The 27,937-nt window shown below is 47.6% G+C and overlaps 1 protein-coding gene across 1 annotated transcript in view; it reads left to right on the top strand.

Moving 5' to 3' along the window:
• The window catches only part of ZCCHC7 (zinc finger CCHC-type containing 7), a 114,040-nt gene extending 86,829 nt beyond the window's left edge, over positions 1 to 27,211 (top strand). Inside the window, exons 7-10 of the mRNA XM_084278702.1 lie at positions 1,733 to 1,768; positions 20,065 to 20,160; positions 25,409 to 25,526; positions 26,482 to 27,211. Coding sequence (XP_084134828.1) covers positions 1,733 to 1,768; positions 20,065 to 20,160; positions 25,409 to 25,526; positions 26,482 to 26,924 — 693 coding nt within the window. The 3' untranslated portion in view covers positions 26,925 to 27,211. The remainder of the gene's footprint in view (positions 1 to 1,732; positions 1,769 to 20,064; positions 20,161 to 25,408; positions 25,527 to 26,481) is intronic.
• The last annotated feature ends 726 nt before the right edge of the window (positions 27,212 to 27,937 follow it).

Genomic DNA, 27,937 nt, shown 5'->3' with positions numbered 1-27,937 from the left:
CCTGGCGTGGAGTGGAAGCCGTTTGCAGGTCTGAGAGGGGAGGCAAGGTCTTTGGCACGACATTTCTGTCGGTCAGGAGTGTTTATGTGTCGTGCCTCCGACTCCTCTGTAAGTTAGCCAAGGAGGAAAATCCTTTTGTTTGCACTCAGAGACAGCTCGAGTGTGTTCAAACTGTCAAATGTTGCAGCCTGCTCCTCTGCTAGAAATGCGATGTACTTCACACGTTTTCTTTATAGAAATATTAATATAAAACTCAAATATTTACACGCGGTATTTGAGCAAGAGGAGAAATGTTGAACCATTACACAGAGCAGATTGTAGATTTTTCTCCAGAAAATTGTGTTACCGACGGAATGAATAATAAATAATATAATTTCCATCACATCCAAGGAAAAACATACTGTCTGTGCCATAGGGTGGCTGTCAGAAACTTGGGTTATTTTTTGAGAGATTCAGCTGGTAACAATTCTGGTTGTTGGGTGGGTTGTTGGTTTGGTGTTTTTTTTTTTTTAATTAACGTGCTCTGTCGGAATAAAAGCAGGCAGGAATTTAGGCATGAGCGAAAAATTTATTCGAAAATCTAAAGAAATGTTAATAGTCCTCATTTGCAAGTGGTGATGAGGCTTTAATGTCTGAAATCAGGAAGCTGCAGCATCTCATGTGGAAGCCGTGGAGTAAATAACATTTCTTAAGGTACCGAAAACTCGGGTTGGCAAACCAAAATTGTTCAGATGATTCAGAAGCTGTTTAGTAAAAGGGTGACTGTGCTAAACCAGAGTGCCAGACGCCCACGGAAGTCACTGTGCACACACTCTCTGGAGCACTACAATGTCCAGCAGACAAAGTCACACACGGTTTCGGTGCCTGTCTGTGCCTTGGGGGTCTCCGGAGAAGGCAGGAATACCCAAAATGCTGTAAAAATACCGAGGACCCAGGAGAAAGTGACCTCTTTCTCATTGGTCATTAGCACATTCTGGTTTTGTTTCAGCAGAAGACCCACATTTTCCTCTTTCATGTCTCTTACGTGTTCCTCCGGTCTATTGTTAGTGCTGAGGTTCAGAGAGCTGCTCTCCAGCTCTGTACAATGGGGCTGCACTTAGAAGTTTCTGTGCCACTCTGGCAACTTTTCTTTTAAAGAAGACCAGGGGAAGAAAAAAAAAAAATTACTAAAAAATCCAGCAAGCCTTTGTAAAAATAGAAGCATTAGAGCAATCTGTTATGCTTCTTGTTTACAACTCATCTGACACGAGGCTGCTGCGGATTATTACATGTAACAATTATATTTTGATTAGGATAGAGATGTACAAAAATACTAAAATATTTCTATTTCTACTTAGAAGGAAGAAGGCAGCTCATGATTTAATTTCCAAGGCGTTGTGTAAATTTAAAACGTCAGGAAAAGGAGAATTTAAATTAATTTCGGTGTGTTTCGCAGTCTTCGTGCTGACTACAGTTAAGAGCACGTTACTCTCCCAAACTTCTAACCCTCTGAGAAGAAGGGGAGAGAGAAAACTGTTACTGGCTTTCTGACAATGGCAGGGAGTGTGTTAAACCAGTGTAAAATTCAATTAAACTGTCTAGCCAGGTTTTTGAAGCTGAAATGCAGACCCTTTCAGTTAAGCTTCTTATTTTCCTGTGACCGACACCGGTGGATACTGTGTTATGCCAAAACCAACAGGCTGTAAAGCACCTTGTTTCATGCTCCTAGCTGATCAATATTTTTATTTTCCAGGCTTGCCCAGAAATATGGAGGCAGTATCACCTAACAGTAAGTAGAAACACCTTTTTTATTTTCTTCTACACCCAGCCTATTTACTCTTCTGTGAACTGCTGACCATAAAATATAGACAAGCATCTTCTGCAAGAAGATAATAAACATCTGAAGAGTTTTCCAACTGAGGAATGCAATGAAACACTGTCACTATTTTTTAAAACGTCTTTAGAACTTATGATTTTGTTTTAATTCTGCAATCATTAAATGAGTGCCTTGCAGCACTCTCTCCTCTCAGTGACTACATTTACACAGATAAGGAGGGTTAAATTTTAAGTTGAGATACATAGCAGAAGCAATAACCCCATCTCAGATATCCCAGATGCTGGTAATTAATCACTGTGTGTGACAAAGCTGTCTTTTTAAATGAGTAAAATAAGTCTCAGCTGGAGTGGGGACGTTAATTTCAGCAAATACACTTTACAAACTTCTGCAGCTGATTTCTAACTGGTAAGGACATCGCCGTAGCTTCCTCTTTGGCCTGCATTAGCTGATCTTTAATCATTCAAACAAGCAAATAAAACTTAGCAAACCATACCAGTGTATTAGTTAAAAGTTTTTCCTCAATATGTAAAATAGAGATAAAAGTGAAACAGAATGCTGTGGCTGATACTGAAACCTGGAACAGCACTTAGCTGGTTAAGACAATATTCAGTGGATCGGCATCACAGATCTCGGATATATTCACTTATAAGGTTATTACACATAAAAACATCTTTAAAGATTAGGATTTGTGCTGTTCCTCTGAAACTCTGCTGTCATTGCTATCCAGCTCAACCTCGTATGTATTTAGCTGTTGCAGATAATTAATTAACTGCTGTCGGTTCAAAACAAAGTAGAAAAGTTTGTCCACTACTTTTCTTCCAGGGTCTCTGGTGTGTGGGCAATAAGTGGGATATGATTTATAATTTGCTGCCTCCACCTCTTTGTGGTAGTGGAATGCTCTTTTCTTTTTTTTCTGTTTTTGCTTCTAAATTCAGTGAATAGGGTAAACCAGTGCTTAAATCCTCTTGCTTGTGTTTTCTGCATAATGATTTTAAAACAAAAGATCTGCTTTGGAAATCCTCTCCCCTTTCTCAGCGTTCACTGTTACTTTAAACAGAATTGCTAGAGAATTAAAGGAAAAAATAAAACCAAACTAACAAACCAAACCCAAACATTATAAGCAAAAGGTGCATTCAGTGAGTATTCTTGTTTGCTGCTTTAAAATTGTGTGAAGGAGGAAGGTAAATGCTGTCTTTCATTATAACCCCTCTGGGTGCATGCAAAAATCATTTCTGAAATGTTTTAGGTGTTTGGAATCTAATAATCAAATGGGTATTTTAGATGCACTAATACGCTGGGTTCTGGGTTTTTTACGGAGGTTTAAGATTTAAATTAATTTTAGTCTTGCTTGCCATTGAAATTTCCTCAATAAGTGGCAGTCAACTCTTAGAAAATATTTATATTTATAAAAAAGCATGGGGGAGCTTAAACCCAGGCAAGTGGTATCTGAGGTAGAAAAATTTATCTGTGAATTTTGTGGAAAGCGTTTGGAGTTTAGACCTTCCTCACTGTGAAGTGACCGTTTGCTAAAACTCAGTCTTGTTAGAAAAGGTAGTATTTATGAATACGGGTTTATTGTCAAAAATACCCATTTAGAAATTTGTGGTGCATTTTAGGGACATTTTAAAATGTCAGATAGGGGCTCACAGAGATAAATTAGCATTGAGTCAGAGCCTGGCTTGCTGATAAATATATACATTTTTTTTTTATTCTGCAGCGAACTGTAAATTATCTGCAAATAATCCACATTTCTGACACGTGGGGAATGCTCTGCATGTCCCCATGTTGTGCCTGGGAAGACTTACAGCAACCCAAAGTTATGTTAGGGGTAGGATTAAGCCTGGCATTTCACAGTTAGCCTGGTAAAAGACACACTTAATATTTAAAATATGTTATATACCTCAAGGAGCTGCATTGTCTGAATTCTTTAGATGTAGGAGCCCCAGCTTTTATTATTGCATTTGAATATTCTCTTTTGCACGCAAAGCAGAAGTAAATGGTGTTCTCACAAGAACCAAAACTTCTGTGCCAGATTAATGTATATTGAGTAAATATTTACAGATGTGTGACTAAGGAGTGGAGATTCACTCTCCAACCAGCACGGTGCTATTTCACCACAGAAATTAGTTTATAGCTCTCCCAGCTCAGAATAAATATTTCTCTACAAACAGGGTACCTGCTTAAAGAGAAAATAGTAGAAGTTTGGGGTTTTTTTTTAAAGAAGCGCTGGTGTGTTTGCTGCTGCGCTGCAGAGGCTGCCCCAGCGTTCGCACGCAGGCTGGGGCCACAGTGAGCTGTCCCTGTGCTGCAGCCGCGGCTGCAGCCGCTAGATTTAAATTGATTTTGGTAAATTGATCACGAGCATCACACACGCAGGTACACATAAGCGCAAAGGAAACAGGGCATTCAGTCTAGCCATAAAAGGCCGGTTTTATAACGCTGCTTACAGCCGGCCACTTGCAAAGTCTGTCTAAATGTTTTGCATCACATAAAGTATTCTTAGTTAATTACTGTGAATGCTTGTGAAAAAACACGCAGCCTTCCACCTTTCTCTTTTGTGAAGCTTTTGGTGATTTTATTCATTATCTGGCTCTTTCCTAAGAGATGGACTGCCATCTATTGACTTCTTGCAGCCCCTGCACAGGGACGTGGATTGACTAGAACAATGACTAAATAATAAATCCTTTCTGCCGTTATGGATGGTGGTAGGTTTTTGTTTACATTTAGCTGTGGTGACAAATTTTGGCACATTACAAATAATTTGTTGTGTGGGCCGAAATGTCTTATTCCAACCAAAACAGACTGCCAGTGCAAGAAATCTTGCGAGCAGCTGAAATGGCAAAAAGGATTATAAGCGGAATATTTTAATTTGCCTTTTGATAGAAAAAAAGATTATCATATTGTATTCAATGAAGCTTAAATTTAAAGGCTCTGTGATAATCAAAGCTTTATAACTGGATGAAGTTAGTTTCTTTAAACTTGTTCTTTCAACTCTGTTAACTAAAATTATTCTGCAAAAAAAACCAATCAAAGTCAGCAGAACAATCCAATTCCCACTGTGGTTTAAAATAATATTTAATAACCTCTTTAAAATGGTGATTTAAAACTTTTACAAATCATTTTCATTGTGCCTGCTCTCTGTGTATTTCTCCTTTATCAGAAAAGGGAAATTAACGTTTGTCAAAACATATTTTAGGTTTTTCTACATATAGGTATCTATTTGCAATAAATAGGTCAGTTTTGATACCCACTTACGTTTATCAAAGGGGTTATTATCAATTCAAATAATAACACGAGGACTTCGTTGGCAGCTCCAGGATGAACCGTTTTGATCATAGCTTACTGCAGTGTAAATAATAATATGTGTAATTTTTGCACAGACGAGGCATTTGGAGGTCTTGTAAAGCTCTTTATTTTAGATTATTAGGAAGCCTAGCTTACAATTTTGTCTTTCTAGATGCCAGATGCTCCACAAACCCAGAGAAATACGGCCTGTGTTCCAAAGGACATGCCATCACATCCCCTTTTCCCACATCTTAAGGATAGTGGGGGTGCTCGTAGCAAGGTTTTCTTGACCTCAGTGTGGTGCTTGGCTCTTCTTCACTCCCTTTCTCTTGTTGTTTCATATTTTGGCTATATAGGTAGAGGCATTCATTAAGTATTTCGCACTCAAGTGGAGGCCAGTTTCTGGCCCTCTATTTAAAACAAAAAATAATCAGTGGGAGAACTTTTGTGATTAAGGGATTGAGGCACCCTCTGACTTTCACTGGTTTGGTTTGGTTTTGCAGTTTATTCTCTGAAGAAAAGACAGGTTTGATGCGGTACCCAGCTGCCTATCTGCCTGTCCAGCGGCAGCTCCAGTGGCTGCAGGGCTGGGTAGGGGAGGAGAGGGATGATCCCACCTCACCCCGGGCCCGGTGCAGGGTGCGTGGCAGCACCTGCTGTGGGGTGCAGCACCTGCTGTGGGGTGCAGCACCTGCTGTGGGCCGCAGCCCTTCTCCCCGAGTAGGGATCTACCCAAGTGTTGGCAGTTTGGAGCTTCGGGTGGGCGGCAGGTCAGCGCTGGCCAGCCACGGGTACGGCCGTGGAAGGACACTGTTTGCTTGCTTTCTGTCCCGGGCCAGTGGATGGGACCTTGGGCCCAGACCTGTTCCCATCCTGCAGCTTGGAGAGGGCTTTGCTGCTGGGGTGACCCAGTGAAACTGCGGGTTGGCACTGCTGTGAGCAGTCGCATCACCACCCAGCAGATGACATTACTGGAGAGGAAAGAGGAGATTTATTTTCAGCACATCGTGACCCACGTCCTGCTTCAAGCATGAGGCGGCACTTCTTCCATGTGAGGCCCTCACGTTGTAAGTCAGCCCCATCTGCGCAGCGGGCCTGGCCAGGGCACCCAGGAGACGTGCGAATGGCCGTCCCGATGCTCGGCAAGAGATGAAGCGCGCGAGCTGCGTGTAGCTCTCTCCCCGAGTATGCTGTGCTGCTTCATTGTTCAGAGGGGCTACAGTGCACAGGGACGAACGTAGCCCGGGAATACGATAATCGGATGAGAACTAACACTGCCAGTGGTAGTGTCTTCCTCAGGAAATACCAGCAGAGTCGTGAAATGCCATCCTTAAAGCTGCCAGAGCACGGTTTTTCTTTTCTTCATGTGTTTCTCTCTATATGTGCCTACCTTAGAAACTGAGCCCTGCTCCGCTTAGGTGTTTTCTTTCTATAGGGATTGCTCATTTTTAATAACCTCTTCCTCCCCCTGTACTGCGCGGGCCATGAGGACTTCTTCCCCCATCCCTTGCCTTCACCCGTCTCATTTATGTGAAAGCTCCTAGGCCAAGATGGCCACCAACAGAGTTTTAGAACCATCAGAATTTTTAACTAGCAGAAGCTATCCTTTAACATGCTTTTTGACAGTTTGTTAATCTTACTTTTAATCCACTTTTACATAAAAGAAGGTGAACCAGGAATTGGCTGTTTTGGCCTCTGTGTGTAAAAGACATGAAGGGACAATGCATCTTTTGTGTTTAAATTTTGCGCTGGGATTTCTTTGTGTGCATTATTAAAATTCCTCGTGGCCTGACACTTTTTTCCTGAAATGAAAATGTAAGCAGTGTTGCTTCAAGTCAATCTGTGCCCTTTAAATACGACTTTCAGAAAGGGAAAAATTAAAATATGGCACTGGAAATAAAAAAAAAAAAAAACTTAATCTTGACAGAGAGATCATTTGATTTCCTGAGGAGCTTTGTGGGTTTTGTGCGGTGAGGGGAAGGATGGTGTACAAGTGTTTTCAGGAGGAGATTAAGCCCGACTTCTCTGCACGCAGGGATGGGGCTGCTGCAGTGGCTGCAAACATGGCCGCGGCGCCAGCTCCTTGGGCCCTGCGCGGCCTAAGGCTGCGGGACACAGAGCATCCTGCTTGTGTTAGATGTTGTTTCTCAGAGGGTGTTTTATGGTTGTTTTATTAACTCTAGGAAAGATAACTGCTTTGTTTATGCTGTAGACAGTGTATTTTTTCATAATCTGGAGTCACAGAGCAGGCCCTTGCGTGTCAGTGCTTCGGTAGCCACTGGGCAGGGCATTTCACCAGGGATGTCGGTGTGGGGCAGGGACGACTCTGCTTCCTGTGCACTGGGGGAAACACAGACACCTGCAGCGTGCTGAGGTCCCCAGACAGGCTCTTGTGGGGGGATCGGGGCCTCGCAGTGCTTGGTTCCTCCAGACTCCATGTCCTCTGAAGGCACACGCTGGCCTCCGTCACTGGGGAGGATGTAGGGCAGGCCCTGGGCAGCAATCGGCAATATTTTGTCTTTAAATTACCTGCCGGCATTGCTCAGGCACTGTTCTGTTTTTGCAAGTGCTGCTCCGTGACGGGGATGCTTCTGAAATGTCTGCCCGCCCTGCGCAGCTGTTCTGGTGGAAATACGCACGTTAGAGGTGGCTGCTACGCTGTGTAGAGGGTCTCCTGGATTTTATTTTACGTTCTGTTTATTTTCCACAGCTAATTTATAATTTGTCCTGTGTTACTGTTCTTTTCGAAGTCTCAGATGTTTTTTCAGGCTATCAGAAACCTACACCCAAAATTTGTTCCTGTTGGGGTTTTTTTAACAGAAAACGAAATTTCAGGTCCTGAAATGATTTTAGATTTATGTGCACAAAGCACATGCTACAGTACAAAAAGCTCGCTAGACAGACTTTTTTTGCAATTTCTCCTTTATAACTGTACTTAAATTATTAGAGGAAAAGTAAGTAGCTCCAGTAACATTACATAATTATGTAACATCGACAAAAAATACTCTTTAGAATTTGCCTTTTTGTGAAAATGTTGGTTTCTAACTAACACCCCCAGCCAGTTAGGAGTCCTGAGTAATTAGGGGGGGTTGTGTGTCGCTGAAGTGGCAATCGACGGTTCAGACTGGTTATCTGTAAAATGCCAATGTGTCTTTGCGCTGGCGCTTCCTTTCCCGGGGAAGAGTGACGGTGTCCCGGTACCGCTTTAACACAGAGGACAGGTCTGTGGTTGTCCCAGGTCAGCACCTAGGCAGAGCAGGAAACTGCAGGCTCCTGCACCGGTGTTTTGGGTGGGCTACGTGCCCTTCCAGCAGCACTGGCATCGGCTGCCACTTGCCTTCGTCGTGTTGGCATCTTAGAGAGCACGCCTGCTTTCTCTACATTTGACTGTGTCCTGTTCATCCCCATCTGCCTCCCCAGAAAATAAAAGAATAGGGGCTTTTAAATTGAGTGTTAGACACTGGTTACAGCTGGACCAGAAGCTGGTGTTCCTGGAAGGGTTCAGGGTGGGAAAGAGGCGGAAAGCTCAGCTGGCTGAACTGAACCATTTCTATTTCCCTCACTTTGGGGCTCCAAATAACCTCCTCAAACTGCTCTGCCTTTGAGATGTGGCCTCCTTCAGAGACTCCCTGACTTCAGAGTGCCCCTTACTGTTTTATAAGGAGCCCTGTGATTTCTACAAAAGCAATGTCTCTCGGCCCGGCCTTGAAACGGGAACAGGAGAGCAGGGGCGGACATTACAATGGATGTGTTTTCATATTTTGAATCTTAAACCTGTGATGAGCTAACCCCTGCGTGCCCAGCAAGCCCTTTGTGCAGGCTGTGACATTTCTGAGGTGCCGTGCCAGGGATCCAGTGGTGAGACATCCCGGGGACTGGGGGCAGGATGGAGAGTGGCTCCCTCCTATGCAGACTCGTGGGCAAGGGCTGCTCTGTTCCCAGCGTGGAAACTGTCCCCAGCCTTGCTCCACTGCCCAGCGTGTGCCAAAGATGTGCTACCTGTTTTCCTGATACACCAAAACTGCTGGATAAGTGGGTAATTGCTCAGAAAACGGGATAATGGTGAGATTCGTTGCTGAAACACTGCGCTTCTTTTAAGCAGAAGGATTAAGAAGATGTTTAGTGCTTATGGGTTTGGTGAAAATGTTCACTTGTCTTCCCTTTAGTTTGAAGAAGTGAACCTATATGATCATTTAAATAAATTTTACTATTTCAGGGGTTAAGCATATAAAAAGGGAAAACAGAATTTTCAAGCTGTTTCCCGTGCATTTCAAAAATAGGCTTGTATTTGAGGGGGGAAAAAAACCCTTAAATATTTCTGTGCCCTCTTTCTGCAGTAAATTATGTGTATGGATATTCATATTTAAATTCTCTGATTTAATATTCCTATTAAATACTCCTGAAAATCAGTCCTCTGAACTTGACATGAGGTGTTTTTTTTCTCAGCTTTGTCAGAACTTTGAGGCAATTTCAAAATTCCACAGGGAACAAAATACCTGGATCTAGCAGACATTTCAAAATATATAAAAATTACACTCCTGAGCAGGTGATCTAAGTGCATTTTGGTACATTTTTATGTGGCAAAGCATAAAAGCTGTGAAATGTCAGTGTAGAGGAAATCCCCATGAACTGTTTGAAGCTACACACGAACTCAGGGCGGCATTTCGCTGGTCAAACGTCCACTCAGTTTTACAGCTGCTTGTAGATTATGTGCTTTAGTGGCAATAAAAAAAATGTTGCCGTTTGTCATACAAACTCTTTGCATGTTGAAATGTCTCAAGTATTTAGTGACATCAGCCTGTGGAGTGTGCGCTGGCGGCAGCGTATGTGATCGCCCGTGGCGCTGCCAGAGCTGCTAGTTCATCTTGTCAAGGATCTGTGTGTTGGGAGCAGCCAGGAAGCAGCTCAGGCAGGTTCGGCTGTAACTTTCTCAAGTTATGCTTGATCATGTTAATAATCTAGGGATTAGGGTTCCCTAGAAATATTCACTGATTTAATTCCGAGAGGGTCTATCACAGCAGTAATATTAACACATCTCGGTCGGTCCTGCCACCCGCATAGAAAAGATACTGTGCCCGTGGCAGAACCACCCCGATCTCGATTTCATGTTTTGAAGAATAAAGGGAGTTAAAAGGGACCGAAGGTCTGAGTAATGAGTGAGCATCACAGTGTGTGTGCCATAGGTGGGTATTGTGTTACCGCAGTGCTGGAGCGGTCTCAGAGCAGCGTGGCTGAACTGCATGATAGATGCTTCTGTGCCAGACTACCTGTGTACAGCACAGGAAGAAGTTCTCCCTCCGAGGTTTTGGCTCCAGAAGAGGTCTTCAGTTCTAACTTATTTTTGCTTGTTAATTATGGATTAAATTAACATTTGACAAACATACTCTGAGGAAGTATGACTCTGAATTGGGCATAAGCAGCCTCCACCAGACCACACCGATCCCAGCGGCACCAAAACAGACCATGACAGTGCTGCTTTGTCTGGGCTTTCCACCGCCACCAGCTCATAAACTTCCACTTGCTGGTGGCTCCTTGGTGCTTCCACGGCGTAGACAGCTCAGTGCCGATGGTGCACGGTGTTGTGCAGCACCGATGCTGCCCCGTATGGCATCATGGCACTGATGCTGCCCTGCGTGGCACCATGGCACTGATACTGCCAGTGCTGCCCTGCATGGCACTACAGCAGCAATGCTGCCCTGCATGCCACTGCACAGATGCTGGCCCACACGGCACCATGGCACTGATGCTGCCTTGTGTGGCACCATGGCACCGATGCTGCCCTGCATGGCACCATGGCACTCACACTGCCCCGCGTGGCACCATGGCACCGATGCTGCCTTGCGTGGCACGGCAGCACTGCGGGCAGGGGCATGGCAGAGGCTTTGACGCTGCAGAGATAGGAGGGGGCAGCACTTGCAGCAAGAGGTACTCTCTTTAGAGCAGGCCAGGTGATAGATTCACAGGGAATTGACAGTTGCAGCCTGGCTTCGGAGTTTCTCAGTCAGAGCTGAGGCCAAAACCTGCTTGCCTTTATTTGCTTGGGGTATTTTTTTCCTCCCCTCAAACTTAGAGTTTCTCTGCCTGTAGTAACTACTCATGTTGTAGTTAACAGAATGTACCTTCATGTTGTTTCTTGACGATGCAGTTAATTCTGTTTCTAACGGGTATTTGCTACTTCCTTCAGCACTTAAAGAGCGCTGAAGGGTTCCTGTGGTCTCTGCAATAACCTGAAGTATCTTCTGCTTTAAAATCAATTGCACCCCATTTGCACTTGATTTGCGGGTTCTGTCTGACTTATTTTGATGGCAGATGAGGCCCTGGTTAAATTAATTCTGCCTTTCTCACGATGGTAGTGTGAGGAGGGAAGGAGAGGGGAAACAATAGCACAGAGATAGTCAAAAGTTGTTTTGGAGAGAACAGTTTTGATCAGTGTTCACATGATATGAGAGAGGAGAAGTCTGAAACCTTTTGATCTGTGTTTAGATGCCGTAGAGTATCCAGAAAGTCAGAAATCATACTAAAGTAAAAACATTTTATGGAATTGTGACCCATTTTAAAAAACAGACGTGCAAGAAGGAGATGGGGAAGACATGTGTGTGTTAATGGCTGTATATAGGCTGTCAGACGTTTCTTCAAGGGCATATTCTGGATGAATGTCACTTGTTATAAAGCCAGGTAAAAATAATTACTGCATTACTGAATATATATGATGCTTTTAAATGGAGAATACATGAAAAAATTATGAGGAAATTTATAAACATTAACATGCATAGCTAAAGTGTTGGTAATGCAAGGAAAATGCTTCTGTGAAACTGTCCGTCAGGAAGGGATGGGGCAGATTGAAGCCCAGCTGCTAGGGAGTTTAAAGAAGTTTAAAGAAAAAAGCTTGAATTATTATTGACTGGGGATGTACTTTGGTGAACACTCACCTCTCACACACTGACTCACCAGTCGTCTTGGCATCTCGCACTGCATCCAGCAGCACTCTGTTTATTTATTTCGTCGTTTACTTCAGTTTTGGCTGCGATCAGAAATCCTCTCAAAGTAAGCATCTATTAAGACTGCTCCTCAAGAAAGTTATTTCAAATGTGGTGCTTCCTCCTTTTGCACCTGATGGTGAAAGGTGATCAGTAGACGACATCAGGGTTGAACAGAGAAAGGAAGGAAGCTGTAAATCACCCAGAATGACAGTAAAAATTAAAACCTTGGGGTTGGTGGGGCTCCCCGGTGTATTAGCTAATAAATATAACCACGCTCTGAGTTCTGTTCATCTCCTGATTGTAGGGACTTTGCCAGTGTTTGTGTTCAGATTAGTGCATAAACGTGTGTGTCAGTATGCACACGCGCGGTGTGCACAGCGCCTGCCCGCCCGCGCTCGGGCTGCGCGTGTCCCTGGGCACCTACAGGACAGCGCTGGGCCACTCTCCTCATAAACATTCAAATAAAATATACGTGTCCCCATGCAGGAGTCTCCTCCTCCTCCTCCTCCTCTCCCCCCACCCCCCGGCACCCACCTCCCCCACCCCACTTCAAAGCTTGTGGTCCTTTCTCCATCCTTGTACTAAAAGGTTTCTTTGTAAGCCAGGCCATTTGTCCATCATTGTTTGGGGTCCAAACAGTGGTAAAATACCCTGTCACCGATCCAGAGTGCTGTGAATGGCAGCTTCTCTCCGGACAATTGGCGGTGGTGCCGAGAAATATTCCTGAGAGGATTATTTAACCTTTCAATTTAGGGGGCACAAAGCCTGGCTGATTAATGAACTTTCTGATGGGCGCTGATAAGCGGATCTATTTCTTTATTTCCTCTAAAAGTGATTCCTTCTCCTGTCCCATATTACTATAATCTTAAACATAAAATGTGGCAAATAGATTAAAAAACAGCACTAAAGAGTTTATCTGGCTGGCAAACTGAAGGAGCTAAATTAAAATTGGTAATGAAAGCAGTGGCTGAGCCCTGTATATGGTTTTTAAATGCGCTGTGTATTTTGAAGAGACTTATTCTCCAGCTTGCCTGGTAATGACTGCTTTTGGTGCACAGTCCGGGGCTGGCTTCTGTTATCCCCCCAAAAAAATGAGTTGTGTTATCTGGATGACTGCAGACACATATGCATCCCCCTTTCTCACTGCATGGGCAGACAAGGTCGATAGCATTACAAGGTATTTGTGGCAGTGCTTGTTTCAGTTTTCAGAGCTGCCAGTTTTCAGCCAGATTTGAATTACAAAAGAAGAAGCTGGCATGAAAATTGAAAGGGTTTATCGGCTAGTCTGAAGCCTCATAGCACATTGCTTATTTATGCAGTCCATTTGCACCAGGAAATGTAAAAAGGAAATACATTTTAAAAATAAGGTCATAAAGACCCAGATATGTTTAAGATGGCAAATAAAATATAGATACCTATAATATCTTTCCAGGAAACGATTTCACTTAATGTTGCACATTACTTGGGAGGAGCGTTTATGTTACTGTCATAAATTCGTGCGTTTGTGTCACCATATAGATAGTCTCTGGGGATTAAGAAGGAAGTGTTTGCTAACTTACTTTAAAATTAAAATAGAAGAAAGATAGGTTTGTAGTTTGAGAGCTACGTCAGAAACAGTTGAAGTTTAATGCAGCGTCCTATTTAAATAACGTTCTGCATTCCGTGTAAAATTAGCCATGGACGACTGGATAGATGCCACCACCTTTGGAGAAAATTGGGATGCCTTTTAAACCATGAAGATTTTGAGGCATTCAGGGATTGTATTGTTGTTATCCTTACTATCTTGCATATATTCATTTTCTCTATGAACTTGAGATATTTTTTTTTTGGTCCATTTTCCAGAAGAGACTTTTTTTGAATTAATATTTTAGTATTTTTCCCTCCGCTTGTAACAGCATCAAAAGATTACATTCATTTCTTTTAGATATATAATATTGTACTTTTTGTCTCTGCCTTTAACATTTTTGCACAGTCAGTCGTAGATGCTATTTGCATCTGTTTAAAATGCATTATATAAGTGTCTTATTTCTGTAGAAAATGACTGCTTCACAGTGCTTGTGCTGTGGACCGAACAAGTTAAATTCCTTATTCCAGGAAAGACTCTGGTTTTCCAGACTCTGCAATCAAAAGATAAAATTGTGCCCATCAATTTGTAACCTAACGTGTGTCGTGTACATTTAAAAAACAAACAAACAGACAAAAACCCAACCCAAACCACCAAACCAAACAGACCTAAGGGTTTAGTTAGGTCAGACTTTCCTTGGTTATTTCGCTGTGTTTTGATACCCAAAAGGGTGGCAAGAATGTTGTGAGCACATTTAGTAAACTCAATTACAAGGGGTAATTTGTGGAGAGATATATAGGTGCAACCTCCACAACCCCTGCTGGAATAGCAAGGGGTTTTAGATGGCTGGAAAAAAATTAAGAAATTAAATTCAGTAAAGAAATTACTATATTTATAATTGTTGGAGGGTTGGGGGGGGGCATTAACAGCCAAAATACTGAATTTGTATGTTTTTCATTTATTAGCATGCACCAAGCTCAGTATGTTTCTGTCATGAATTTTCATAAGGATTTTTTACTACGTAGCATGTGTGGTTTAATGATGCAATCACCTGATAGACTACGAAGACTCCAAAGGAGACGTTCCGGTCTGTTGTGTACATAATACATGTTTCAAAAATCTGCCTAATTAAGGAATTACCCAATGGAATGCAAGTCTGCTGGGTGCATGACATGGTTAAAGAAAATAACAACAACAAAAACCCTTAGTATAATTACGATATTACATGATATCCTATATTGGCAATTTTGACTATAAGGGAACGAGTCTAACCTGCCATTGTTTCAGCTGGTGTGCATGTAGATTATGGTAATTTCTAAAGGGGAAAATAAATGTATATTTTTTCAGTGATAGAGCTGTTCTGACCATTTCCCTGTCCAACTCCAGTCTACAACCCACAGTGTGTAATGATTCACTTGATGATCATCTTTCAGCAGCTCAAGAAATTGATGAAACATCTCTGCTAATGAGTTTTACTCCCCACGTTATGTCTTGTTTTTCTTGGTGAGCTGCACCAACGTGGATCCCGCGGCACACAGGCCGTGTGCATTGCTTGCAGGGGGCATGATGCTGGGAGGAAAGCCCCAGATCGCCTCTCCGGGTTGTCTGGGTGCCCTCCCCCTGGGCTTCTTACTTTAATCCACCATTTAATTACTTATCTTCATAGTGCAACAAGAAATAGGAGTAAAAATTACCTGGTATGTTAAGTACGAGCAGAGCACTTGATCTCATGGATCAGAAGGAATAGCTGTCTCCTCTCAGCACGAGAGAACAGTGCTGGATGGTTTGGAGTAGCTGGTGGTCTGAGCAGCTGTAGCTGGCCAGCCCTGGGGTGCGCTCAGTGAAGGGTTTATGTTACTCCCTCACATTGCCCAAAGTGGGGTTGGATGTAACCAAAACCACCCTCCGTGCTAGCCCTTAGGCAGGGGCAGGGTGATGCTGATGGGACAGCAGGACCTTCGTTTCACCCGATGAGGAGGCTCTGGGGCACAGGGAACTGTTCTGGGTTTCATTTGGCTGCCAGACTGGTTCTACTGGCACGTGAGGTGGAGTGGGAGGCTTCTCCTTCAGCGGGTACGTTACTGATTTGGGTCTGGTACGCCCTGGCTGGGCACAGGCTGGGCTCAGGCCACCCTCGGTGGCCGGTGGAGCTGGGTGTTTGGCACGGCTCGCCCTGAGATGGGGCGTCCAACGTGTGCAGCTGGAGATGCACAAAAGGGTCTCGCTGCTGGTCCCTGGCACCGCTGGGCTCCCTGTGCCGCATAAAACGGAGGAGCAGAGACATACACAACAACAGGGGTCAGAAGATTTTCCTTAATTAGTGAGATTTAGTCAGATTGCAGATCCTAAGTAGTAATGAGCTTCACAAAAGCAAGCCCTCATTGGATCAAAGTCGGTGCAGATAAGGGGAGCTCAAGGTCACAGAGGGAGCTGCCCAGCAGGTCCATTTGCATAAAAAATTACTGTCAGAAATAGGCCAGAGAGGCAGCCCTGGCATTTTGATCTCTTGGCCTTTGTCATGGAGATTCCTGGTTGAGAAGGGAGGAAGGCCAGTGTCCCAGATAATGATTAACTGTTTTAATGGCATTCATTCATTCATTCCGCACTAACTACTCATGCAGAAAAAAGGGTTATGTAAAATGACATTAGAAGAAAAATCATTTGTAATCGTTGCATCAGGCTGCACTTTGAGGAGACATTAGGAGTAAATCCATGGCGTGGTAGGCTTATGCTTTATCTTCTGATATTTACTGAGTTTACTGGTGCATGAAAAGCTTTCAGCAAGAATAGCAGATGGGATGGACCTTTCATAGGTAATGCTATCTACCAGGTTATTACTTCTATATATTGATAGTGAAGTAATCTCCAAGATATCACCCTACAAATATAGATTATTTAAATGTTTGTAACAAAAAAAACTATAACATAAAGAAGCCACGTTCATGAATAGTTTATTTTGTACCCATATGGCTGGAGTCTTTGGATGCTTTTTAAAGCCCTAAATAATAAGAAAACAGAGGGTTTATACCAGGCAGGGTTCCTTTCTGTTTGGCTTGGGAAAGGAGTAAAGTTTTGTGGAGTTGTAATCTGACCTGCAAGTGTGCAGTTTAATTTCTGTCCTTAAATGTGACCTTTTTCTCTTGACGGACCGAAATGCAGTGTGGCAGGGGGAGCTGGCTCAGGACGGGGAGTGATGGGGGCGCTGGGGTCGCAGGGGGTCCGTGCCTCGGAACGGGAGTCCGAAGGGCTCCTGCACTGGAGGAGAGCCCGGCGTGTCTGTGCGTGCCCGGGGCTGAGGCGCAGCTGTCCCTCTGCGTCGGGCAGTGGCCGGGCTGCTGCGAGCCCTGGGCAGCAGCAGCAGCGAGGTTCCCACCAGCCCACACCCCGCCTCATTTGCACATCAGGTGAGATCTGCCTCTCCTGCTGGCCTGTTTAACTTGTGGATTACGCTGGGGCACCCACTGCAGGGGGGCACAAAGGCTCCCTGGTTACTAATTGAGCCCTGTCAACCCCGTGGCACTCGGTGAGCACGCGCCGCATCTTGTCAGCATCCCCCCTTGTCAGCATCCCCCCGGCTGGCATCGCTTCCCAGCAGCCCTGTTCAGAACAGTGTAAGATCTTGTCTACCATTCTTGTAAAAAGTGAGCATGTTTTGAGACCAAAATTGTAATTGTTTGTGTGTGGGGGTGACCATTTGGAAGAGGAAAGCATCAGGCTCATCAGTGGGCATTGTAGCAGACAACCTCTTGGAATCATAGAATCACAGAATCCCAGCCTGGTCTGGGTGGGAAGGGACCCCAGGGGTCCCAGAGCTCCAACCCCCTGCCACAGGCAGGGACACCAACCTCCAGGCCTGGAGCTACACAAGGCTGCCCAGGGCCCCAGCCAACCTGGCCTTGAACACCCCCAGGGACGGGGCACCCACCCCCTCTCTGGGCAGCCCCTTCCAGCCCCTCACCACTCTCTCTGCACAGAACTTCCCCCCAGTCTCTCCTCTCCCCCTTCCCTCCTCCAGCTTCACTCCAGCCCCCTTGTCCTGCCAGTCTCTGCCCTTTAACAAGCCCATTCCCCTCCTGTTCCTGGGGTCCCTTCAGGGACGGGGAGGCTGCAGTGAGGTCCCCCCACAGCCTTCTCTTCTCCAGGCTGACCCAGCCCAGCTCCCTCAGCCTCTCTGCGTAGGGGAGCTGCTCCAGCCCTCTGAGCATCCCTGTGGCTCCTCTGACCCCTCTCCACCAGCCCCACATCTCTCTTGTCCTGGGGCCCCAGCTCTGGACACAGGACTCCAGCTGGGGCCTCCTGAGGGCAAAGCAGAGAGGGACAATCCCCTCCCTGTCCCTGCTGCCACCCCTCTGCTGATGGAGCCCAGGATACCATCGCCCTTCCCAGCTGCAGGAGCCACTGCTGCTCAGGGGGAGTTCCTTATCCCCCCTGACACCCAGGTCCTTCTCCTCAGGGCTGCTCTCCAGCAGCTCTTCTCCCAGGCTGTGTCTGTGTCTGGGATTCTCCCGGAATGTAGAGGATGTGTCTCTGGAGTGATACCTGGGGTTTTGTGACTGGTACAGGTCTCCTTGCAGTGACCAAGCAGTATAATCCTGTCATGTTCAGGCTGGTGTTGTGGTTCTTTTTAAGGTCCAGCTGGCAGAAAGCAGGAGAATAACAGAAGGGCCTTGATTTGATTTTTGATGTCTGTCCTGTACAAGTACTCTGGCCACAGAGCTCTCTGGCAGGCAGGGACTGACTGAAGGGACCCGTTGGGGTTTGTGGCAGCATCCCCGTGCAGGCCTCAGCGTTCGAAAACATGTGATATCAGTAGAATTCTGCACGGTGGGAAGGCAGAGGAAGGTACCACCCGTAGGATTTGTTTCCACTTTTTAGGGACCCGTGTCCAAAGTGGAGGTGATTTCTGGGGTTACTCCTCATCCTGGAAACGGACTAGAATGCAGGTGACTGGTCCAGTAAATTAACCCCACAGATCTTTCCTCAAGGATTGTGCAAATGTTTGCATTCAGGTTGGGTTGGGTTGTTTCTTTTCCTTGCCTGTTCTATGTATTTATGATAAAATACCTGGAAAACTAAGCCGGCTTAGTAAGTCACTTACCCACTACTGTGAGCTGAAGAGCTCTTGCTGTAAGACATGGATGAGGAATATACAAATCACTTCACAGGTGGTGGGGGTTTCTCCTTCCCCTGTTTTCCCCGCCTTTTGTCACAAATCACTGTTGGATGTGTCACTCTTCTTAGTCTTCCTTTAGCCTCCTCCTGGTGAGTGAATCTGAACTGAGGAACATGAATCTGAAACACACAATCAAACCCAGGGCTGGAGAGGTTCAAAATAAGGTGACCCTGCAAGTGTGATCAGATTCATAAAAAAAGCCGGCATTGGGAGATTTCTCTTGTTTCTGCCTATTTTACAAGCAGTGCTGTCATTCTGCTGGAGGCCATGCAGGAGAACACAGCGCCTCTAACAGCAGCAGTGCCTGGTGGTACAGATTCAGGGGAAACATAAATTCCTGTAACGAGCTTTACCCAGCAGCACTAATTTCTCTGAAATCCAGACCACCCCCCTGTGCTGCTTTAGCGCCAGAGAGAAGGAGGTGCATGCAGTGTCAGGAGCAATAAGGTTGCTCTCTTGCCCTGCTGCTTTTCAGCCAGGGTTCCTTCCACCCCCTGTTTGTACCTGTGGCAGCTCTTTCCAGGCATGGGCTGCACGGCAGTCCTTTCTCCAGGGGATGAACGTGCCTGAATGTCTGTTCCCCTGTGCCTCGTGGGGTGCTGAATGGGGAGAAGAAGATCTGCCGGCTCCCCTGAATGGGACGGCGCCTGCTGAGTCTTCCTTTGCTCTGTGTCAGCCCCAGCAGCAGCTACAGACCATGGCAGGGTGTTTTCCTCTGCTGGGAGCGGCACTGGTGCCCTGTTCCCAGGGAAGGACTGGGAGGTTCTCCTGCAGCGGGTGAGGGTCCTGCACTCTGTCAGGTCTCTGCCGTGTGGCTGTGAGCCAGACAACTCCAGCAGGACATCAACGTGCCTGTCCCCTTGCTGGCTGGGTACCTGGTGGGCTGTCTGTCCCGGGTGGGGGTAGTGGGGCATCTGTGAGAGGGGGAGGGGGCTGGGAGACAAGGAGGAGGGGAGAGAGGTAGATCAGCAGCCTCCTTTCATGAGTTCAGAGCTGAAAGGGCATGGCCAGGTGGAACAGATACTGGGGGTGCCTCTTCCCAACTCATTTGTGATGCTCAGGCTGAACCTCGCTCTGCAGAACTACAGCAACAGGAGCCACTTACTTCTTTGTCAGACTTAATGCTCCAACAGCACGCAGGGATGCACCGGTTTGTGAAGATGAAACCATATGTGATTTACATTTATTTTTAATTCAGCCCTCGGATAACCACCAGACCTCATTCTTACTTATTTCCACCTTTCAGACTAAGCCAGGACCAATCAAGGCAGCCTCCCCTCATCCCGAGCGCTCCGCTGTGGCGTACTGCTACAACTGCTCCAGGAAGGGACACTTCGGATACGTAAGTGTGGGCGCCTGTGCCGCAGCCCTGCGGGAATGCTGGGGTGAGATTCATCCCTGGCACAGTGTGTGGCTGGAGGAGAGAGCTGGAGGAGTCCAGCTAGCACTGTGTGACATGCAGCACCGCTGCAGCCAGTGGAGGCCAGTGCACGCAGCGATCGCACCCATCTGGTTCAGAGAAAAGTTACTGTCTCTTATTGGCAGGTTTATTGATTTGTTTTCTTAAACCCTAAATCAAAACACGACTGCCTGGGAGAGAGACTATTCATTGGGAAACAGACACATGCTGGACAGAGCAGTGAGTTGGGTTTTTTTCCCCGTGGCTCATAGGATGAAGTATTAGTGCCTTACTGCCATGTTCGGCGTCGTGTGAGGTTTTTCACCCCAATGAGCCCAACAATTTGCATGCCTGTTTTAAGAATTTTCCATTTCTGGCCAGCAGGGACAGGGAGGGGATTATCCCTCTCTGCTCTGCCTTCCCCAGCTGGAGTCCTGTGTCCAGAGCTGGGGCCCCAGGACAAGAGAGATGTGGGGCTGGTGGAGAGGGGTCAGAGGAGCCACGGGGATGCTCAGAGGGCTGGAGCAGCTCCCCTACGCAGAGAGGCTGAGGGAGCTGGGCTGGGCCAGCCTGGAGAAGAGAAGGCTGTGGGGGGACCTCACTGCAGCCTCCCCGTCCCTGAAGGGACCCCAGGAACAGGAGGGGAATGGGCTTGTTAAAGGGCAGAGACTGGCAGGACAAGGGGGCTGGAGTGAAGCTGGAGGAGGGAAGGGGGAGAGGAGAGACTGGGGGGAAGTTCTGTGCAGAGAGAGTGGTGAGGGGCTGGAAGGGGCTGCCCAGAGAGGGGGTGGGTGCCCCGTCCCTGGGGGTGTTCAAGGCCAGGTTGGCTGGGGCCCTGGGCAGCCTTGTGTAGCTCCAGGCCTGGAGGTTGGTGTCCCTGCCTGTGGCAGGGGGTTGGAGCTCTGGGACCCTTGGGGTCCCTTCCAACCCAGACCATTCTATGATTCTATAATCCTTATTTGTAGGGTCTTTTTCAACATCTGAGTGGAGTGTGGCATTGCTGTTCTGTAAGGTACTCAGCCTGCTGAAGGAGGATATGATGAGCCTTGGGTAAAGACTGGAGCTCTGCTGCATCTTCTGGCATCACTTGCTGGTGTTTATCAGCTTTTTCAGCCCCCTGCCATGACAAGTGCAGCTCTCTGCCTGCACGTTTCCACATCAAACAAATGTTAGTTCTTTTGTGGAATAAGTCCAGGAGCCACGAGTATTGTAGAAAATGAGTGTTACTCGAGCGTTGCATGGGTTATGTTTATAGTTTCTACAGCTAAGAAGCAGAAAATTCCCATCAAATTCCTTCCTTCTCTCTGTGTGGCTCCCACACCACTGAAGATGCATGGTTACAAGCTTGCTGCTGGTTTTGGCAAGGTAGTTAATCCCTGTGGGGAGCAGCGGGACAGGTGGGGCAGGTTTCTGGGATCTTCTCACTGCATTGCTGCAGGGTAACAGGAGAGATTTTAGTGCCAAGCTGCCTTGGAGCCAAATAAAGACCTTCCTCTTATGTGATGCACCAAGGCTGTCACGTACACCCAGGGCACGCTGCTGGGAAGGTGGTGGGAAGCCAGCAGCAGCCATGAGCTACATTCCACAAGAGACGAGTGTGTGCCAGCAGCCTGCTGCCACCCCTGGCACTGCCCGCACAGGGCTTTGTCTTGGCTGTGGTACAGGCATCCAACTCCCCAGTGCCACCTGTCTGCTCAACACTGCTACCCGTGCAGCAACAGTGTGAGACCTCAGAGACACCGGCGTGCAAAGGAGCCCCCGCTGCCTGCTCCTTGGGATGGGACTGGGTAAAACCTGTGACAGGAGCTCTGAAACTCCTCCTGCTAAACAAAACCAGAACAAAGCCCCCCTGCCAGGAATGCAGGCGCTAAAATGAGCCTCTGCAGCAAGTGCCGGGGTGGGAGAGCTGAGGCTGATTGCTGGCAGTGAGTAAGGGACACTTGCTAAACTGCCAGAAATGGTGTTGGAGGGAGGCAGCCCTACATGGGTACAAAAGGCTGCTATGAAAATAGTTTGTAAATATGTGGGAGGAACTGGCAGTAATTACTTGGATAGGAAACTATAAAATCAGCAAGGGAGTAAAGAGACCCAAGGACAACACGCTATGGCTATCAAAGAGGATAAGACTCTATTTCTACTGGTGCACAGTGAGCAGAAGTAGCCTGAGCAATGACTGGATGAAAACAGAGCAGTCAGTAGCGACACAGAAGGGACAAAACACCGGCTCGTTCTGTGTGCACGGAGAAAATCATCCAGGACACACACCGGATTGTGTAGCAACAGCTGAGTGTTGGCCCTCAAATCACTGAACCTGGCCAAGGACAGCCAAGCACACTGGGCTGTCAGCCTGTGTGTGCATCTTCACAGCCACCCAGCTGGACAGCAGGGCGTCTGAGACGTGCAGGTCCCACTAAGGAACTGGGCTTGAGCTCATGTGGTGACAGCTCTGCCGCAGCTCCAAAGGTCTCCCTGTAATTTAAGGGGGTGAAAAGGGGGTTTTGTTGATTTTTTTTATGTAGATATTTTTAAGCAGGTAACATCTACCTGTGATGGTAAGCATCTCATGGCATTTTTCCTGTTTCTGTGCCTCAGGGGCCCTGCTCTGCTGCCTTTTTGGAGCAGGAATAGCCAGCTAACCCAGAGAGAAGGCAGGAGTTGGTTTTATATGCACCGTAATCAGAGCATCCTGCCACCATTCTTTTCCTCTCCTGTTACCATTTAATCTTGTTTAGAAACACCTAAAATTCCTTTTCTTTGCTAGAAATCTCAGGAGGCCTTTCCCAAAGGCAGAGACAAGAGCAAAATGCTTGTGAAATCCCAGGGTTACCTGTGCAGTTCTGGTGAGGGGTTCATTGCGGATGACTTCTTGTTGGTAGAGATGGAAGTAGTGAAGACATAAAGACAGGGGTTCCAATGCCTGTTTCTTAATCAGGACTTAGTAAGAACAAGAAGTCTTGTTTTCTGGAGTAGACTTTGCCTCCTAGTTCATTTCATAGCAGCCTGTGCACCTAGAAGGTTCTCTGCTGTGGGCCAAAGGGGCAGAGATTTGCTCCTTATAAGGGGCATCCTCATCAGAGAGTTACAAGGGACGGCTCACTGGGGCTGCAGCAGGTTCTGCACTAGCAGGGGCAAGGACCTGTCCAACACCTGTGGATGTGCCTTCCATTCACATCCCGGACATTCCTCCTGCTTCCCGTGCTCTGGGCGATGTCTCCCACCGTCCCAGGAATGCTCAGCAGTGCACAGTGCCTGGCAGCTTTCCTGGGCAGGGGGAAGGATGCAGCCAAGTGTTTGTCAGACGTTGCTGAGCCGGTTTATCAGCGCAGTGGAGATGAGGAAGAGGCGTGCTGGTGCCCAGGGTTCTCACTGAGGCTCCTCTGTCAGCGTGTGTGTGGACTTGGTGCGGGCTCTGGAGCAGCACATTTCAGGTGTATCACACAGCCAGGGATGTGTCTTTGCACAGACAAAGCCTTTCTGAAGCCAGGATGTTGTTTCCAGTAACCTCTGTGGCGATGGCTAGGGATATTTTCTTTCATGTATTCCATTCACTGAGCACTGTCTGACGGCCACTCTCAGGTCTCACTCATGTAACACAGGTATTTGAAGTGTCATTTCGCTGTTGGGCTTCTCTCCCCTCTTGAAGCTGAGGGAGGGAGGTGGAGGGCCTGGGAAAGGTGAGAAGGTGGGTTTCTCTGTGGAGCGATGGCGGGCTCTTCAAGGTGATCAGTGTGAAATCCAGTGCCTCGTGCAGGATATGCCTGTATGGGATGCACAGCTGCTGAGAACAGCCTCAGGCAGTGGGTGGATTTGCCCCCTCCTACCGTCCCTTTCAGCCTGATGTTGCAGTGGGGTGATGCTGACCTCAGACATGGGTGCACTCCAGCCTCAAAGTGCCATTGCCCACCTGCCCCCCTCTGTGCACACAAGACAGGCCCCTTGTTACACAACCCATGGGTACCCTTTGGAGAGTACCACAGAGAATATAACCTGTTCCAGCCAAGCAAAGACAACTACAAGCTGAGAAACATGAAATGCATCTTTGATGAATTCTGCCTTTGAAAGAAAGGGAGGAGGCAGGAGAACACAGAGGGGGTGCTAGAGGTGGCACGGAGTGGCAGAAATAGGAGACTGGGAAGGAAAGCTGCTTAGCTGGTGTGAGCAGAGCCTCCAGAGAGTTTCCTGAGCATGGCAAGGGCTAGAGTTTGTCAGACTTCAGCGGTGTCCCAGAAGCAGACAGACAAAGCAAAGCACAACAGTTAACCAGCAGCTTACAAGGAGTAGAGGGCTCCAATTACCATCATGCAGGACCCTGAGAAAGGAAAGACAGACTGGCTGGGAGCATCCCAGTTATCCAGGCTCATTAAAACTGTGTGTGCAGGGGGGAAAACATCCACGTTCTTGAGGCGTTTGAGGTGCACGTGATGCAAGAACCAGCCCCTTCCTCAGCTCTGCTGCCCGTTCAGGGCCCTGTTCCTCTTCCCTGTGGATCTGATGTGCTCTCAGTGCAGAGGCTCGCCTGGGATTTGCTTTTGCTTTGTGTCTGTGGGAAAACTGCAGCCGGTCAGGCGGCCGGTGCCGACCACGGATGGGCTGTGTGGGGAGGGTGCTGCCCCAGCCCCTCATCACTGCCCGTCCACACCCCACCCTGAGAGGCTGCCACATGTCTGCTCCTGCTTCTGATGTTAGAATTACATCTCTTGTGGGGAGACCAGGCTGTGGCTGTGCCAGGGGATGGGAAGGAGCAGCCAGGAGCAGTGGGAGCGACGGCAGGGCCATCGGTCCATCTCCAGGCAGCACAGCCCCGCTGCCCAGGTCCAGCCATTCACAGTGCCCTCCTGGTGTTCCCCCACCCCGGGGTCTCTGCTACACTCAGCACTGTGTGTGTAGAACTGCAGGAAGACACGGGATTCCTCCTGTTCCCTGTGAGAGGCCTGCAGCTTGGCTCATGTCACACGTGTATCGCTGCGTGCACAGGTAGAATGGAATCATAGAATGGCATGGCTTGGAAGGGACCCCAGGGATCACAGACCTCCAGGTAGAGCTGTGGGGTGGTAAATAAACCATCAGTGTTTAAAGAATCACTGCCCACATCCCCCACAGGCACAGACCTGTGCCTCCCCAGTCTGACCCATTTCACTTCCAGGAGAATTGCAGCTCAGCCCCAGGCAGTGACTTGCAACCTGTTTTGCAGGAGTGCTCAGAAAAGCGGATGCAGGGGAGCATGTTCCCTGCTTCCCCATTCATCTACTCCTACGATGATGAATGTGAAATCAAGAGAAGAGCCAGCAGATTGAAAAGAAAGGTTGCAGGTACGGTATACTTTGGGAGATCCCTCCTGCCTTTCAGTTCTCTGAAATACTTTCTCTGTGCTTGCTGCTTTTAGAAATACTGTGGGATTATTCTCACGTGTTGGGAAAAGCTATAGGGATTTGAAGGGGTAGTTCAGCAGTAGTGAAAGATTTGTGACTTTATTCAGCCGTGTCCATCACAGAATTTATTGTGCCAAAGCCACTAGGTGGGCGTTGTCAGGTGTTTTAATTCTAAAGACTCCACTGACATTAAAAATGCTATAAACGAGCACGCAGAGAATTAAACTGATTTGTTACGATTCCAGTCTGTTGACAGGAAAAAAAATTATGAAAAAAAAATCTCTGATTGATTTTTCTGCTGGGTGACTTCACCCACACGTTAGGAAGGCTGTGGTGGTGCAGGTAGGTTTTCTGTGTGGTGTTAACACCACCATGAGTGCTGGGCCCAGTGCTGGGCCCCTCACTGCCAGAAGGACATGGAGGGCCTGGAGCGAGTGCAGAGAAGGGCAACCAGGCTGGGGAAGGGGCTGGAGGGCAAATCCTCTGAGGAGCGGCTGAGGGAGCTGGGGGTGTTGAGCCTGGAGAAGAGGAGGCTGAGGGGAGCCCTTCTCCCCACCTGCCCTGCCCTGCCAGGAGGGTGCAGAGAGGTGGGCGATGGTCTCTGCAGCCAGGGGACAGGAGATGGGACAAGGGGCAATGGGCTCAAGCTGCCCCAGGGCAGGGTCAGCTCAGCTGGGAGGGAAAAGTTCTTCCCTGGCAGAGCTGTCAGGGCCTGGCCCAGGCTGCCCAGGGAGGGGCTGAGTCCCCAGCCCTGGGGGTGTTTAACAGAGGGGAGATGAGGTGCTCAGGGAGCTGGTTTAGCACAGCACAGGGGCGGGTGGACTTGGTGATCTTGAAGGGCTTTTCCAACCTGGTGACTCTGTGATTCTGTGACATGAACTGCTGTGCTTTACAGAGCTGCAGGAAGCAGGCCTCCTGCCAGAACAGCCAGAGACACCGTGGCGGGAACAGAAACACAGGCACCACCAGGCGAAGAGCAAGCCCTGGCAGGAGCACAGGAGGCACAGCAAGCATGGCAAGTGCCAGAAGAGGATGGAGACGTCTCAGGCACACAGATCCAGAGAAGAGAAGCGCAGAAGTGATAGAGAATTCAGTCACAATGTGGAGGAGGACTTCCCCAGAGGGTGTAAAACGCCGGGGCAGAAGAGCAGCAGAATCCATCGCAAGTCCATCTTCCAGGCGTTCTCAGGCAGCAAGGGTGCATATGTGAAGGAGCCTGTGGAAGGGGCTAAAAGGAAGAAGATATGGAAGAAACAGAAGGACGCTAGTCCTGATAGGAGTGATAATTTATTCCTCATTAAACAGAGGAGGAAGAAGTCTAAACAGAAATCCTGGTGATGAGGAAGTAGACACAGAGCACTGGCAGTTACTGTCTCCAGCTCTGCCTTCCGTTTATTTTGGTCCCTCTCTTTGCACACTGGATTTGAGTCCATCCAGAAACTGGGCAGGCATGCCCAGGCACCAGCACACAGCCATCATCTACGTCTGCTCCTGAAAGGGGGCCCGGTTGGCAGGTGGGACTGGGTGCTAGTGCCTGGCTGTACTTCCCAGCAGTCCCAGAATAGTCTGTAAGTTTATTTTCTGTGCTTGAGGATAGCGGGGGTTGGGGGTGAGGTGGGGTTGGGGCATGGGGAAGCATGGGTGGGGAAGGGGCCAGGTTTGGTAGGTTTGTTTCTTCACCAGTGAGATGTTGCTCTGCCTGCCAGAGCAGGCTCTGCTGCTGGGGAGACAGCTGACACTGGGGATACTCACTCTTTAGGAGGAATGGGGATAGAGACCAGGGACATGGATGCACAGCGTGTTCCCCAGGGCCACTCAGTCTGCTCCGGAGTGTGTCTGGGCACTGTTTCACTTCTGTCCCTCCCAGAGGGTGCTGCCAGCCCCTTGCCATGCTCTTCAGGACACGGCAGTCTCCCGGCTCGCACTCCGGAGAGTGGCAGCCTGGATCCATCACCCTCAGTGCCCTGGCTTTCCGTGCCTGGCGCAGGGAACAGCCCGGTCCCTGTCCCTGCTGAGGAGTCAGCAGGGCAGGAGAAAGCAGCTCAGGGTGGAGCAGAGTTTGCATCTAAATATGTCCTTGTTCTCCTTGGTGTGGAAGTTGTTTCTGTAGAAAAGACAGTGTTGTATGAGAAACGTGTTTGATTCCAGACGTACTGTGCTGAAATTTAGTTTTTTTTTAAAGACAAGTTATTTTTGTACACTGTTACTAAACAAGCACACTGTTAAGAGCTTTGTGGGAATGGGTACTTCATCAAAGGAACAATCCAAATAAAATTTTGCATTACCAAGCGTAATCAGAAAGCGTTGACTTCTCTTTCCTGAGCTGAAACCACATCCAGGCATTTTCTGGC

This window comes from Gallinula chloropus (assembly GCF_964237585.1).
Source record: "Gallinula chloropus genome assembly, chromosome: Z".
Classification (NCBI taxonomy): Eukaryota; Metazoa; Chordata; class Aves; order Gruiformes; family Rallidae; genus Gallinula; species Gallinula chloropus.
Note: the sequence above shows the minus strand (reverse complement) of the source record. Positions and strands in the feature narration are given on the sequence as shown.